The 14559-nt window shown below is 50.5% G+C and overlaps 1 protein-coding gene across 6 annotated transcripts in view; it reads right to left on the bottom strand.

The window, feature by feature from the left end:
* MARCHF6 (membrane associated ring-CH-type finger 6) overlaps positions 1-12265 on the bottom strand; it is a 145131-nt gene extending 132866 nt beyond the window's left edge. For 2 of the 6 annotated variants that reach the window (XM_039526549.1, XM_039526550.1), the window contains exon 1: positions 11352-11424. In XM_039526549.1, coding sequence (XP_039382483.1) covers positions 11352-11409 — 58 coding nt within the window. In that variant the 5' untranslated portion in view covers positions 11410-11424. Of the gene's footprint in view, positions 1-8556; positions 8578-11351; positions 11425-12009; positions 12060-12150 lie in introns of those variants that run through there. The other 4 variants (XM_039526553.1, XM_039526548.1, XM_039526547.1 and 1 more) reach the window with 4 other exon arrangements.
* Between the last annotated feature and the right edge of the window lie 2294 nt (positions 12266-14559).

Here is a 14559-nt window from a genome sequence, read left to right as displayed (position 1 = left end):
ATAACTTTCTTATTGAGTGTTCTCAAAAGATGGCGTAGAACAATTGCTCCTCCTCCCTGTGGGCACCGCTGAGATGTTCTAGAGTAGGGGTGGGCAAACTTTTTGGCCGGAGGGCCACATCTGGGAATAGAAATTGTATGGCGGGCCATGAATACTCACAAAATTGGGGTTCGGGTGCGGGGGGGGGGGGTGAGGGCTCTGGTTGGGGGTGCAGGCTCCAAGGTGGGGCCATAAATTAAGAGTTCAAGGTTTTAGGAAGAGGCTCCAGGATGGAAGGAGGGCTGCGGACTTTGGCTGGAAGTGTGGGCTCTGGAGTGGGGCTGGGGATGAGGGGTTTGGGGTGCAGGAGGGTGCTCTGGGCTGGGATCAAGGGATTTGGAGGGCAGGAGGCAGATCAGAGCAGGGGCAGGAGGCTGAGAGAGGCTCAGGAGAGCAGTATAAGCCCAAGTCTGAGCCTAGGCTCAAGGCAAACACCCCTTGCGTCCACCCTGCAATTGTACTAACCTAGGTCTCAGACCCAAGGTCTGAACCCGAATCAAGCTAGGGCCAAGGTTCAGAGTCCTACTGCTTTCCTATGTACATGTGGCCTTGGCTTGATTCGGGTTCCAGGTGTCCTCCAGAAATATTGCACCCTTACTGATGGTAGAGTAATAGCACTGCAGGCAGCCAGCACAGCTGGCAGAAAGCATCATTACTGCCTGCCCAATCATGGTCCCCATTCCTGCTCCTCCTGCAATGATGGCTCCAGCTTCTGCTCCTCCTTGCTGCTGTGCAGTGCTTGCCTGGAGGAGGTGGCAAAGTTGCCAGGCCAGAGGTGACTCCTGGCTGTTGGGATATTGGGGGGGTCATCCCTCCCCAGACTAGGCTGAGCTGGGAGCTCCACAGCATAGGGTTGCCAACCCTCCACTACTGTTCAGGAGTCTCCAGGAATTAAAGATGAATCTTTAAAGATTGTGTCATATGATGAATATGTCCAGGAATACATCAAACCAAAGTTGGCAATCCTATCCACAGGGCAGTGCTTGGTCCCCGCTCTGCTCTCTGACTCTTGCTTCCAGGCTCACCCTGCCGTCACTGGGACTGCATATGCAGGGGCACCTGGGTGCATGCACTGTCAGGGTGGTGAGAGCCCCAAAACTTCCCTGCAGCCTTCAGTGGAGACAGGGATAAGGGATTGCCTGAGGGTGCTGGAGCACACTGCACCCAAGCCCTGGGTATGCACTTCACTGCGCAGCGTGGCTGGTGTGTGTGTGTGTTTTAATGGATGGGATCTTTGGGAGGAGAGCAATGATCCCCCAAGCTGGGTCACTTGAGCAGGGACACACACACTGGTCAGAATGAAGCATGGAAGGAAGTAGCTACTTCTGTGGCCCTTGATGGGGGATTGCCAAAAAATGAAAACCTTCATTAATAAGCAGACTAGTGGGTCACCCATGTTGGCTGCTTCTGGAGACTTATTAGAAAAGTGGGAGTAAGAAGCACCATCAGTTGAACACTGGAGGCTGCTTCTGCCCCAGTGTTCAGCTGAGCCAGGGTTAGAAAACTTTAAATGGGGTGGTGACTCTGATGCAGTGTATATCCCACTAAGGGTGTTCCTCCTGAAGAGCAAGTGATCTGCAACTTGCACAAGCACACTACTAGGGAGTCTCCACGGTTTTCAGTGGAGACAGATACAGTCAAGCCATTTCACAAAGCGATTCACTCCCCCTCATCCCCCAACCACACATTTATTTTCCATCACATTGCACAGCAATCAAGACCACGTCCTCTCACAAGCACTGTTCCCCTTCCCCCCACAAAATGAGCCAGTTTCCCCTTCTACCCCCAAGCACATAATACCATTTATGTCAATATCATTTGGTGGGAATAGTATCCAAGCCTATCCAGGAATGTAGACAGTACAGTTTTCCCACAGTGCACCACATTCCTAAGGCTAGAGCAGTGGTTCTCAAACTTTTGTTTTGGTGACAAAAATCAGTCCTGCTAGTGAAGGCAGGGGGCTGGACTTGATGACCTTTCAAGGTCCCTTCCAGTTCTGGGAGATTGGTATATCTTCAATTATTATAATTTTATTATTATTATAAGGTGACCCCTTTCACACAGCAAGCCTCTGAGTGCGACTCCTCTTATAATTAAAACAACATTTTTTATATTTAACACCATTATAAATGCTGGAGGCAAAGCAGATTTTCATAGAACGTCAGAGTTGGAAGGGATCTCAGAAGGTCACCTAGTCCAACCCCCTGCTCAAAGCAGGACCAATCCCCAGACAGATTTTTGCCCCAGATCCCTAAATGGCCCCCTCAAGGATTGAATTTACAACCCTGGGTTTAACAGGCCAGTGCTCAAACCACTGAGCTATCCTCCCCGCCCCCATATAACCTTGGGATGGTGGCTGACAGTTCACGACCCCCCCACATAACCTTGTGACCCCAAGGGGTCATGACTCCCCATTTGAGAACCCCTGGGCTAGAGTGTCAACACTGGGGGGAGGGGGCAACTAGATATTCTGGGATATCGTTACTTTGACTCAGATCTGTGCACTGCAGTGTGGATGCCAGAGCTCTAGGTTTGAGCACAGTCAAAAAATTCTTAACATAGGGTTAAAATGCAATGTAGACGCTTAAGCCCAGGGTTCCTTGACATGGGTCAGCTGACTTGAGTCCCACTAGTCCAGGGGTTCTCACATTTTTTTTTTGCTGGAACCCTCTTTAAAAATATTTCAGGCCGTAACAATCCCTCCTGTCCAAAAAAAAAAAAAAAAAGTGATAGCAAATTACTGTACATACTCATAGGAGCATACTCATGATATTGCCACCCTTTCTTCTGCACTGCTGCTGGCAGCGGTGCTGCCTTCAGAGCTGAGTAGCTGGAGAGAGGCAGCTGCTGTACCCCCTTCCCATTCCCTCCAGCAATATTTTTTGTGATCTCATGACCCCTGTACAATAGCCTTGCAATCCCTTTTTGGGTCAGGACTCCCACTTTGAGAAATGCTGCACTAATCCAAGACTTATATTGCTGTGTAGACATAGCCTCAGGGCATGGCTACACTTGCAGATGTAGAGCACTGAGAGTTAAACCAGCCCTCGGAGATCCCAGCAGGGAAAGTGCTGCCGCATGTTTACACTGTCAGCTGCAAGCGCAGTGGCGTGGCCACATTAGCAGCTCTTGCAACGCCACAGAGAGCAGTGCATTGTGGTAGCTCTCCCAGTGTGCAAGTGGCTACAGCGTGCTTTTCAAATGGGGGGGGGGTGTGGAGTGTGTCAGGGTGTGTGTTGTGTATGTGGGGGGAGAGACTGTGTTTTGGGGGGCAGAGTGTGTGTCAGCATGCTGTCTTGTAAGTTCAGACAGCAGCAGGGGAAAACCCCCAACATCAGTCCCCCCCCCCACACACACACACACGCCTGCCTTGGTGGCAGTAGCATTCCACAGTAATGGTTTGATTTGTCCTGGAGCAGATAAGCATGCCGGCTGTCAGAAATGGAGCTTTGAAAGGGGATGGCCGCATGCCTGCAGCCAAGTTCAAAACAATGACAAGAGTGGCCACTTGACTTCAAGGGATTATGGGACTTTTCTGGAGGCCAATCACAGCGCCGTAATGCACCACCTTGTCCACACTGACACCCAGGCATTTAAGCCAGGGTGCAGCAAGCTCTATTATTCTCATGGACATGGATTACCAGGAGCACTCCAGCTGCAGAGTCCAGGGGCTCTAAGTGCTTTGCCAGTGTAGACACCTCAGGAGATAGGGCACCTGGGGCTGATTTAATGCGCTCTAACTTGCAAGTGTAGCCAAGGCCTAAGAAGCTTAGTTCTGAGGTAGTACTTTAATATACTGATGACACCCAGTTTTTTTAATCACCCAATCCAATCAGTGCTGTTGAATGCCTATCCCAATACTGGGTTCAGATTGGGACATGGATGAAAACTAGGTGATTAAAGCTCAATCCACATAAAATTGAAATAATGTTGGTAGATTAGGGGAAGTAGCCAAAATGATAAAGTGAAGCGGATGTCACTGCCAATTAAGGACATTTGTCTGCCTTTTATTCCATGGGAATTCAGCTTGGCTGTTGTGTTTTAACCTCAGCTGTGGCTGAGTGAAAACACAGAAGCAGAGTCCAGAAGTACTTTTAACCAAATGCATCTGAATTGGGCAATGTGACTTTTTTCAGATGCAACCCTGCTAAAATAACCCAGAAGGAAGGCACCACTGTCTGAAGAATTGGACATTTGGCCGAAAGTCAGGAGACCTGGGTTTTATTCCCAGCTCTGACACTGTGTGACCATGATCAAGTCAATTCACTTCTCTATACTCTCACACACTATGTCCAACTTGTTTGGGGCTTGTAAGTGCTATTGCAATCCTTAAACAAAATAATAATCTGTATCTTTGTCACCTAAAGACTGAATTACTGCAATGCACGCTACATGGGGATACAACTTAAATTAATTCAGAAACTTAAGGTGCCACATTTTGCACCAGCTTGCTTATTAAGGCCCTGTCTACACTGCCACTTTACAACACTGCAACTTTCTTGCTCAGGGGTGTGAAAAAACACCCCCCTGAGCACTGCAAGTTTCAGCGGTGTAAAGTGGCAGTGTAGACAGTGCACCAGCACTGGGAGCCGCACTCCCATGCTGGGAGCTACTCCCCTTGTGGACGTGATTTTTTTTACAGCGCTGGGAGACCTCTCTCCAAGCACTGGTGTCATGACTACACAGCTACGTTAAAGCGTTGCCCCAGCAGTGCTTTAACATTCCTAGTGAAGACACATCCTTTAGTATTACTTCCCTGGAGTATCATATGATCTGTACCAGGGGCCTGTTTTCTTCTGGATGGAATTTAAGGTGGTAGTTTTGACCTATAAAGCCCTACATGACTTCAGATATTCCCCCTAGAGAGACCATATCTCACCACCACAGCATACTTCACCAGCTTTGAACGGTCAAGATGCCTGATCTGTATCTCCCTTGATTTCAAAGAAAGGAGGCTGGAGATAATACATTCTCTGAAGGACATGCTGCAAGGCACATGAATTTGTGGAAGTTGCTGTAAAGGATGGTGTTATATCTATGAGGGTGAGTGGAAAGTGGAATTCTGTGCTTTTTTAAGGAATTTTACTTCTGGCTGTCAAAATAAGTTTGTGTAACTGGTGTCAGGGGGTGCTGAGAACTTTTGGATAGGTGTTTTTTATTATTTGTAGAAATCCAAATACATATATTAGGCCTAATATAATTCAGACTGTAACGGCAACAGTCAGCTTCAATCTACTCTGTCTCCTGAGGGCAGCCTCCTGGAATTAATTACACACATTATTGCCTATACATTGCAACATTCAAAATGAGTTCCGGCTGCCTAACAAGTGTAGTTTTCTACTTGTGTATACAGTTCTCATCTTCCCCTCTGTTTACATGCAATGTGCAGGGAAATCTATGCCGTATATAGCTCTTTATCTTGATAAAAGTTGTTAAAGCCAGATTGCCTATATTTCTCTGCATATAACACCTCAGTCTTCTATTTCCCCCATTAGAGAAATCTCTCTTTGGCATCACGACGCCTAGATATTAACTATAGAGTAAAATTTAATTGCAAAGCAATAGGAGTATCCTCCACCACCACAAACTGGATTTTGTTATACATGTAAGTTTTAGCCTTTCAAAGTTCCTTTATAAAAGATACACATATGGATATGGTCATGTGGTGATGGAGTTTTGACAGTTTTATGGTGACATAATATAGTCCGGGGTGGGAAACTCTTTGGACCGAGGGACACATCTGGGTATGGAAATTGTATGACGGGCCATGAATGCTCATGAAATTGGGGGCTGAGGTGCGGGAGGGGGTGAGGGCTCCGGCTGGGGGTGCGGGCTCTGTGGTGGGACAAGAAATTAGGAGTTCAGGGTGCAGGAGGGGTCTCCGGGCTGGGGCAAGGAGGAGGGGGCAGGAAGGCTCTGGAATGGAGCTGGGAATGAGGGGTTTGGGGTTCAGGAAAGTGCTCAGGAAGGGGTTCGGAGGGCAGGAGAGGGATCAGGGCTGGGGCAGGGGCACAGGAGGGGGTCATGGGTGCAGGCTCTGGGCGGCGCTTACCACAAGCAGCCCCCAGAAGCAGCAGCATGTTCCTGCTCCGGTTCCTATGCGGAGGCTTGGCCAGGTGGGTCTGCGCACAGCCCTGTCCACAAGTGCCACCCCTGCAGCTCCCATTGGACACGGTTCCTGGCCAATGGGAGCTGCAGGAGTGGCACTTGGGGCAGGGGTAGCATGTAGAGCACCCTGGCTGCCCCTACACACAGAAGCCAGAGCTGGGACATGCCCCACATACCATGCAGAGTGGGGAAAGCCCCCTATCCAGCTCCCCGGCTGGAGTGCCAGAGTGGGGCAAGCCCCCAGACCCCGCTCCCTGGCGGGAGCTTCAGGGCCAGATTAAAACATCCGGAGGGCCGGATGCAGTCCCTAGGCCATAGTTTGCCCACCCCGATATAGTTCATTAGCATGACCTTAACAACACGTGCTTAGAGAAGGTATAATCAGAGAAGGCTAACTACAGTTTTAATCCAGCTTTTAAAGAGTTATTAGCTACTATATTTCAACATATACCAATATCCTGTTAACATGTGGGAAAACTATTGAACCAGGACTTGAAAAAGTCACTCATCCATTCCCCATGGTTGAGTGAGAAAATGCCACTTGTAAGTGCTATAAAAGTTTAAATGTTAAATTTAAAATTAATGCTTTTGTATATACTACAATAGTCCCCTTAAACCTCAAACACAATTGCATCTTATCACGCTACAACATATGGCTCACGGGCCTTAGGGGCGCTAGGTCGGAGGCCGCACCACACGGCATGACCCCGCTCCAGCCAGGGCGCTGGGTTGGAGGCCGCACCACACAGCTCCCGGAAGCCACAGTATGGCCCCACTCCAGCTCCTATGTGCTCCAATGGGAACTGCAGGGGTGGTGCCTGCGGATGGGGCAGAGTGCAGAGCCACCTGGCCATGCCTCTGCATAGGAGCTGGAGAAGGGACATGCCGCTGCTTCGGGAGCAGCTTGAAGTAAGCGCTGCTTGGAGCCTGCACCCACTGAGCCTCTCCCCACACCCAAATCCCCTGCCCCAGCTCTGATCCCCCTCCTGCTCTCTAAACCCCTCGATCCCAGCCCGGAGCACCCTCCTGCACCCAAAACCTCTCATCCCCAGCCCCACCCCAGAGCCCACAACCCCAGCCAGATCCTGCACCCCTTCCCACATGCCTGCCCCAGCCCTTATCCCCCTCCCACCCTCCAAAACCCTCGGTCCCAGCCCAGAGCACCCTCCTACACCCCAAACTCATCCCCAGCCCCACCCCAGAGTCCACACCTCATCCTGCATCTCAACCCCAATTTTGTGAGCATTCATGGCCCACCATACAACTTCTATTCCCTGATGTGGCCCTCGGGCCAAAAAGTTTACCCACCCCTGCACTACAACATATAAGTGTACATGGAGCTTACAATTGAAGGCCTCAAGCCTGTAAATATTTTACACATGATTAACATTATATATGTGAGGAATCCCCTAAATGTTACTACTTCTATGAATGTTTTTAGGATTGGGACCTAAATTAAGATAAAACAACATCTGTAGCAACAGTTAAGACAAGGGTAACAGTATTATCATACATTCTCACAGGCTAACAACATGCTCAGCTTGGTAATCTAAACTATTTCAGTTTTTCAAAAATTCCCTGTTAAGTGTATTCCCTCAGCTCCTTTAACATTTACACACTCCCCCGCTCAGGACTGGGCTTGTTGCCTATTATTTTGTTTATCCTCCTCAGGAGGCTATACTCCATTGCTAGCACTAATAACTCTCCACCTCTCTAAAACAACTATCCCCATGAGTCCCCCTCAGACAACAGACCCCATTCCAGGGATCAGCAACCTTTGGCCTGTGGCCCACCAGGGTAAGTACCCTGGCGGGACGATCCAGGCCAATGGGGGTGGTGGGAAGCCACAGCCAGCACATCCCTCACCCCACGCCACTTCCCGCAGCCTCCATTGGCCTGGGACAGTGAACCACGGTGAGTGGGAGCCGCAATCGGCCAAACCCGTGGACACAGCAGGTAAACAAACCGGCCCGGCTCGCCAGGGCGCTTACCCTGGCAGGCTGCAAGCCAAAGATGGCGATCCCTGCCCTATTCTGTATATAAACCCCACACCGCCATTGGGTGCAGCAGGAAGGCAACCAATTTTCTGACACACACTGCTGCTACCCAGTTAGCAGAGGTGAATCCATAAACATGTCAGGTGCTACTGAGCAGCAAATCCTTTGCTCAGTTATGGAGCATATGTTCTGATGCCACTATGGTCTAGGGTTGCGAAACTGTCATTCAGGTCTGCTTATTATCTGACCCCTAAATCATCCTCCTTTTCCACACCCTCCCCACCCTCAGTCAGTCTCCCAACCCCAAGATGCTCAGAGTCCAGAAATGAAGACATAATAAGGACTACTGAGGCTGTAAAGGCACTACCAGGGTACTCTTGGGAAAAGGGGAGGCTGCTTGGGCCATGTTCACCTGAAGTATTCCTGGCTTTGCAGGGCAGTGAGAGGAAGCCTAGCTAGTCTCCATACCCCTATGATGCTAGCAGACTCTGCAGTTGTTGGTGAGTTATTTCTGGAGGAGGCTGAAGTCTTCTTAAAGGGAAACTCCTTGGAAATGAAAGATGGATGCCAGGGTCTGAGCCCCAAAGTCCTAGGTTTGAGAGAGAGGGCAAAATCTTTAAGTGTTTTGGATAATTCCTCAGAGCAACTGTAGAGTTTGAGAGCAAATGAAGCTCCAGAGTAACAAACATTCCAAGATGTACTAGACATTACCTACATACTGCATTCCAGAGGCTTACTGGAACAGCCTTAATGATTCTCAGTGTACTAAAGAACTAGCCAGTCTGGCCTGGTCCACATTAAAAAAATTACCCATTGCTGACGAGAGGTATCAGCAGCACATTGCAAGTTTAGAGCACGGCTTTTCATGATCAACACCATTTCAGAAAACAATTAATAAAATGAAATTTATTCCAAGCAAGTCTTAGCCAGGGTTTTCTCAAATGGTGCTGATTATGTGTCCTGTTCCCCAAATGCAATTAAGCTGTGCAGTTTAACCAGTGTTGGACCTACTGCTGACAACTGGTGTCAGCAATGGGTAATTTTCCTGGTGTAGATCTGGCCTCTGACTTGACTCAATTCAATGTATTCTCTTTTATCTAGAAACTATTTAAGTTTATTTCAATACTAAAAAAACTAGTGCAGTAACATTTTCTCTTTGCTCTGAAAGAAATAACATTCCTGTTCTAAACAATCAGCTGAAACTTAAGATAAATTTGCAGCGCACCTCATCACAAGCCCAAAAATAGATATGGCTATTATGAAGACAGCATAAAAGACCTAAGCAGTTATTTAACATTTGCAAGTGTGCTTTTAACTGATTCTAAAGAGTCTGACTTTAGCATTAAGTGCTGAATGCATCGAGTCAACAACAAAGAAGGGCAGGACCATGAAGTGCAGATCCACTGACAGTCACCTACTTCCGTTTGATAAAATAATTGCAGGAAGTTGTAGACTGTACCTATTTTCTTTTATTTCCCATTTTTCTAATACTTTTTTTCAAAAAACTGAAATATAAAATACATGATTACTTTTCCGCAAAATGACAGCCTTCATGCTGTCAACATCACACAGACCACTGAATAAAACTAGGAGTAAGGAACGATGCCCCAGTGAGCAGTAAGTAGGTCTAACCTTCATGAAGAAAAAATGAAAACTAGTGCCTCATCTTGATTTTTGTAAGGACGTCAATACCTTAACTGCATTTTTATCTTTTTTGAAAATTTACAGGTCGTCTTTATTACACTTTTTCACAACCTCAAAACTCAACCCTCAGCAGCGATTTAACTGAGTTTTTGAGAGAATAATAGTTTAAAAAGTAAATAGCAAAAATCTTTTTAAGTACATCAGCGGCAGAAAGCCTACCAAAAAAATGTTGGATAATCAGGGTGCTAAAGAAGCACTCACAGAAGACAAAGCCCTTGTGGAAAAAATAAATGAATTCTTTTGCACTGGTTTTCACTGCAGAAGATGTGAGCAAGATTCCCACACCTGAACCATTCTTTTAAGGCAACAAGTCTGAGGAACTGTCCCAGATTAAGGAGTCAGAGGAGGTTTTAGAACAAACTGATAAATTAAACTCATTAAGTCATCAGGATCAGATAGTATTCACTCAAGAGTTCTGAAGAAACTCAAATATAAAATGATAGAACTACTATACTAACTGTGGTATGTAACGTATCACTTAAATCAGCTTAAGTAGTACACCCACACCTTGAATACTGCATGCAGTTCAGGATGGTCCATCTCAAAAAAAGATATATTAGAAATGGAAGCGCACCAAAAATTATTAGGGGTATGGAACAGCTTCCACAGGAGGAATTTTTTTTTTTGAAGTGGGACTATTCAACTTAGAAGAGAGATGACTAAGGGGAGACATGATAGAGGTATATAACATCATCAGTGGTGTGAAGAAAGTGAATAGGGAAGGGTTATTTACTGCTTCACAAAACATAAGAACTAAGGGGTCAGCCAATGAAATGAATAGGCAGCAGATCTAAAACAAGCATGAGGAAGTACATCTTCACACAACACACGATCAACCTGTGGAACTCTTTGCTGGGGATGCTGAGGAGGCCAAAAGTATAACTGGGTTCAAAAAAAGAATTAGATAAGTTCATGGAGGATATGCCCATCAATGGCTATTAGCCATGACGGTCTGGGATGCAGCCCCATGCTGTGTGTGTGTCCCTAAATCTCTGATTGCCAGAAGCAGGGCCTAGATGACAGAGGGATGAGATCGCTGGACAAATTACCATTTTTTGTTCATTCCCTCTGAAGCATCTGGTACTGGCCACTGACAGAAGACAGGACCCTGGGGCTAGAGACATTGGTCTGATCCAATATGGCTGCTCTTATGCCTGTAGGGCCCGATCCCCTAGGCACGCTCACTCAGAGGCTGCCTTACATCACACAAAACAGCCAAAGAGGAGGCCCCTCAATTATAACCTTTAGCCCAGTGGTTAGGGTACTTACACACTGAGGACATGGGAAACCACCAGTTCCAGTCTCCCCTCTGCCTGCTGAGGAAAAGAGATCTGGACATGGATCTGCCACCTCCCAGCAGAGCCCTAACCATTTATATTGTTGACATTACCCAAGATTTGTATTTAAAAGAAACAGACCTTCTGAACCATCTTTCACTTTTAAGAATTACACAGAATACATGTCACTGTTCCCGAAAGAGGTAAGTAAAGGGGCGCCAAGTACCTGTCCCTATCAGAGGATATGCTGGGGGCAGAGAACAGGGAGCTGTGAAATAATACATGTTTGACGGTGGGCAGGGCGGAGTGACTTTGCTCCCGGCAGGCTGCACTGCCGAGGGAACTCTCCGTGCACCGGCGCAGCCCCTTCTACTGCGCTGCAGGCGGAGCTCTCCCCCGACGTGCCCAGCGCCCTTTGACCGCCAGCAGCGGCCGCCGCACCGGGCGGACATGGGCACAGCGGGGGCTGGGCATCACAATAAACCCGGCGGCCGCTGGATCCCCCGCACGGCGAGCCGCGTCCCCGGCCGGCCGCCCCGCACCCAGCCCGGCACGGCTCAGCGTAGGTGGGCCCCGCTGCCTGCAGCCCCCCAGCGCTGGCTCCGGACTCACCCGCACCCCGCAGTGTTTACATAAGAGACACCCCCCCGACGCCGCCCCGCACGCACCGCCCCCCCGCACACACACACCCCGACACCCCCCTGTGCGCACCGACACCCCCCGCACACACACACACACACACACACACCGACCCCCCCCTGCACGCACCGCCCCCCGGACACCCCTGCACGCACCGCCCCGCACACACACACACACACACACACAGCGACACCCCCCTACGCGCACCCCTCCCCCACCGACACTGCCCAGACCCCCACACGCACAAGGGCGCGGACACCCTCCGCAGCCGCCGCGAGGCACCTGCAGCCCCAGGCGCGGGGTTGGGGGCGGCCCCTCCCGAGCGTAAACACCCCCGGACCCCCCCGCACCCGGGGAGGGGTGATAGCGGCCAGCGAGCGCGTTACCTTCCTCGGCGGTCTCCATCTTGTCTGGCTGACGCAGCGCCGCGGCCGGCGGGCGGGCGGGCGGATGGTGTGACCGCGGCGCGAGGGGAGGGGGCGGGGTTCGCCGAGGGAGCACCATAGAGCCAGCCCGGCTCAGCGTAGCGGCCTAGAGCGCCGCGCTCGCCTCCAGCGCCCCCTGGCGCTGCGGGGACGTTGTTGACCCGGGAGAGGGAGGCGGGAGCCTAGGGAACGTCTCGCTGTGTGAGCGGGAGTAACAGCGGTTCCCGGCGTGTCTGCAACAGAGATACGTGTCCCGGGTAGAGTCCAGCAACACACCCGCCTACGCCTGTGCACACGCTTGTGCAAACACACATGCACGAGCGTGCACACACACTAGTCAGTTCTATCAGAATCAGAGGCGGCTCTAGGATTTCCGCCGCCCCAAGCAGGGCGGCGCGCCGCGGGGTGCGCTCTGGCGGATGCTCCACCGGAGCCACGGGACCAGCGGACCCTCCACAGGCACGTCTGCGGGAGGTCCACCGGAGCCGCCTGCCGCCCTCCCGCGGGACGCCGCCCCAAGCGCACTCTTGGCGCGCTGGGGTCTGGAGCCGGCCCTGATCAGAATGTATTGGCATGGAGGACACAAGCGATTCCAAACGAAGCAGGACCCTTCAGGTGTGGCTCAGAAACATGCTCCTCTCCACACACACACACACACACACAGAAATGTGCACATAAGAGAACGGCCATACTGGGTCAGACCAAAGGTCCATCTAGCCCAATATCTTGTCTTCCGACAGTGACCAGTGCCAGGTGCCCCAGAGGACTGAACAGAACAGATAATCATCAAGTGATCCATTCCCTGTCGCTCATTCCCAGCTTCTGGCAAACAGGCTAGGGACAGGGCCAACGGCGGCAGCCGATACAAATTACTGGAGCCTGGCGGTCCGGAAGGGGTCCTGTGGCCCGGCTTTGTCGGCCCTGCTTAGCCGGTCCGCCCTTGCTGGGGGGGGAGGGGGGGCGAACCTGCTCTCAGTGGCCCTGGCTAGGGACACCATCCCTGCCCATCCTGGCTAATAGCCATTTATAGACCTATCCTCCATGAATTTATCTAGTTCTTTTTTGAACCCTGTTATAGGCTTGGCCTTCACAACATCCTCTGGCAAAGAGTTCCACAGGTTGAATGTGTGTTGTGTGAAGAAATACTTCCTTTTCTTTATTTTAAACCTGCTGCCTATTAATTGCATTTGGTGCCCCTTAGTTCTTGTGTTATAAGAAGGAGTAAATAACACTTCCTTAAAAGCAACAAAGAGTCCTGTGGCACCTTATAGACTAACAGACGTTCTGCAGCATGAGCTTTCGTGGGTGAATACCCACTTCTTCAGATGCAAGTCTTGGGTATTCACCCACGAAAGCTCATGCTGCAGAACGTCTGTTAGTCTATAAGGTGCCACAGGACTCTTTGTTGCTTTTACAGATCCAGACTAACACGGCTACCCCTCTGATACTTAACACTTCCTTATTTACTTTCTCCACACACATCATGATTTTATAGCCCTCTATCATATCTCCCCTTAATCGTCTCTTTTCTGAGCTGAAAATCCCAGTCTTATTAATCTCTCCTCATATGGCAGCCATTCCATACCCCTAATCATTTTTGTGGCCCTTTTCTGAACCTTTTCCAGTTCCAATATATCTTTTTTGAGATGGGACAACCACATCTGCACGCAATATTCAAGACATGGGCATATCATGGATTTATATAGAGCAGGGTGGGCAAACTTTTTGGCCCGAGGGCCACATCTGGGTATGGAAATTGTATGGCGGGCCATGTATGCTAACGAAATTGGGGGTTGGGGTGTAGGAGGGGATGAGGGCTCTGGCTGGGGGTCCAGGCTCTGTGATGGGGCAAGGGGTCTCTGGGCTGGGGCAGGGGGTTGGAGTCTGGGGAGGGAGGAATTTGGCTGGGGATGCGGACTCTGGGGTGGGGCTGGGAATGAGGGCCTTGGGGTTCAGGAACGTGCTCCAGGCTGCGACCAAGGGGTTCGGCAGGCAGGAGAGGGATCAGGGCTGGGGCAATGGGGTTGGGGTGCAGGAGGGGGTCAGGGACAGGGGCGGCTCTAGGCACCAGCAAACCAAGCTGTTGCCTAGGGCGGCCAAATCTAGGGGGCGGCAGGCTGGGCCGGTGGACCTGCCGCAGTCATGCCTGCGGGAGGTCCACCGGAGCCGCGGACGACCGGACCTGCCGCAGGCATGACTGCGGAGGGGGGCTCGTCCCGCGGCTCGGCTGGACGTCCCGCAGGCATGACTGCGGCAGCTCAAGCGGAGCCGCCGGACCCGCGAACCGTCTGCAGCCGTGCCCGCGGGAGGTTCGCTGTTCCCGCTGCTCCGGTGGAGCTCCCGCAGTCATGCCTGCGGCAGGTCCGCTCG

Source organism: Mauremys reevesii, linkage group 2 (assembly GCF_016161935.1).
Source record: "Mauremys reevesii isolate NIE-2019 linkage group 2, ASM1616193v1, whole genome shotgun sequence".
Classification (NCBI taxonomy): domain Eukaryota; kingdom Metazoa; phylum Chordata; order Testudines; family Geoemydidae; genus Mauremys; species Mauremys reevesii.
This window is presented reverse-complemented; position numbering and strand designations above follow the sequence as displayed.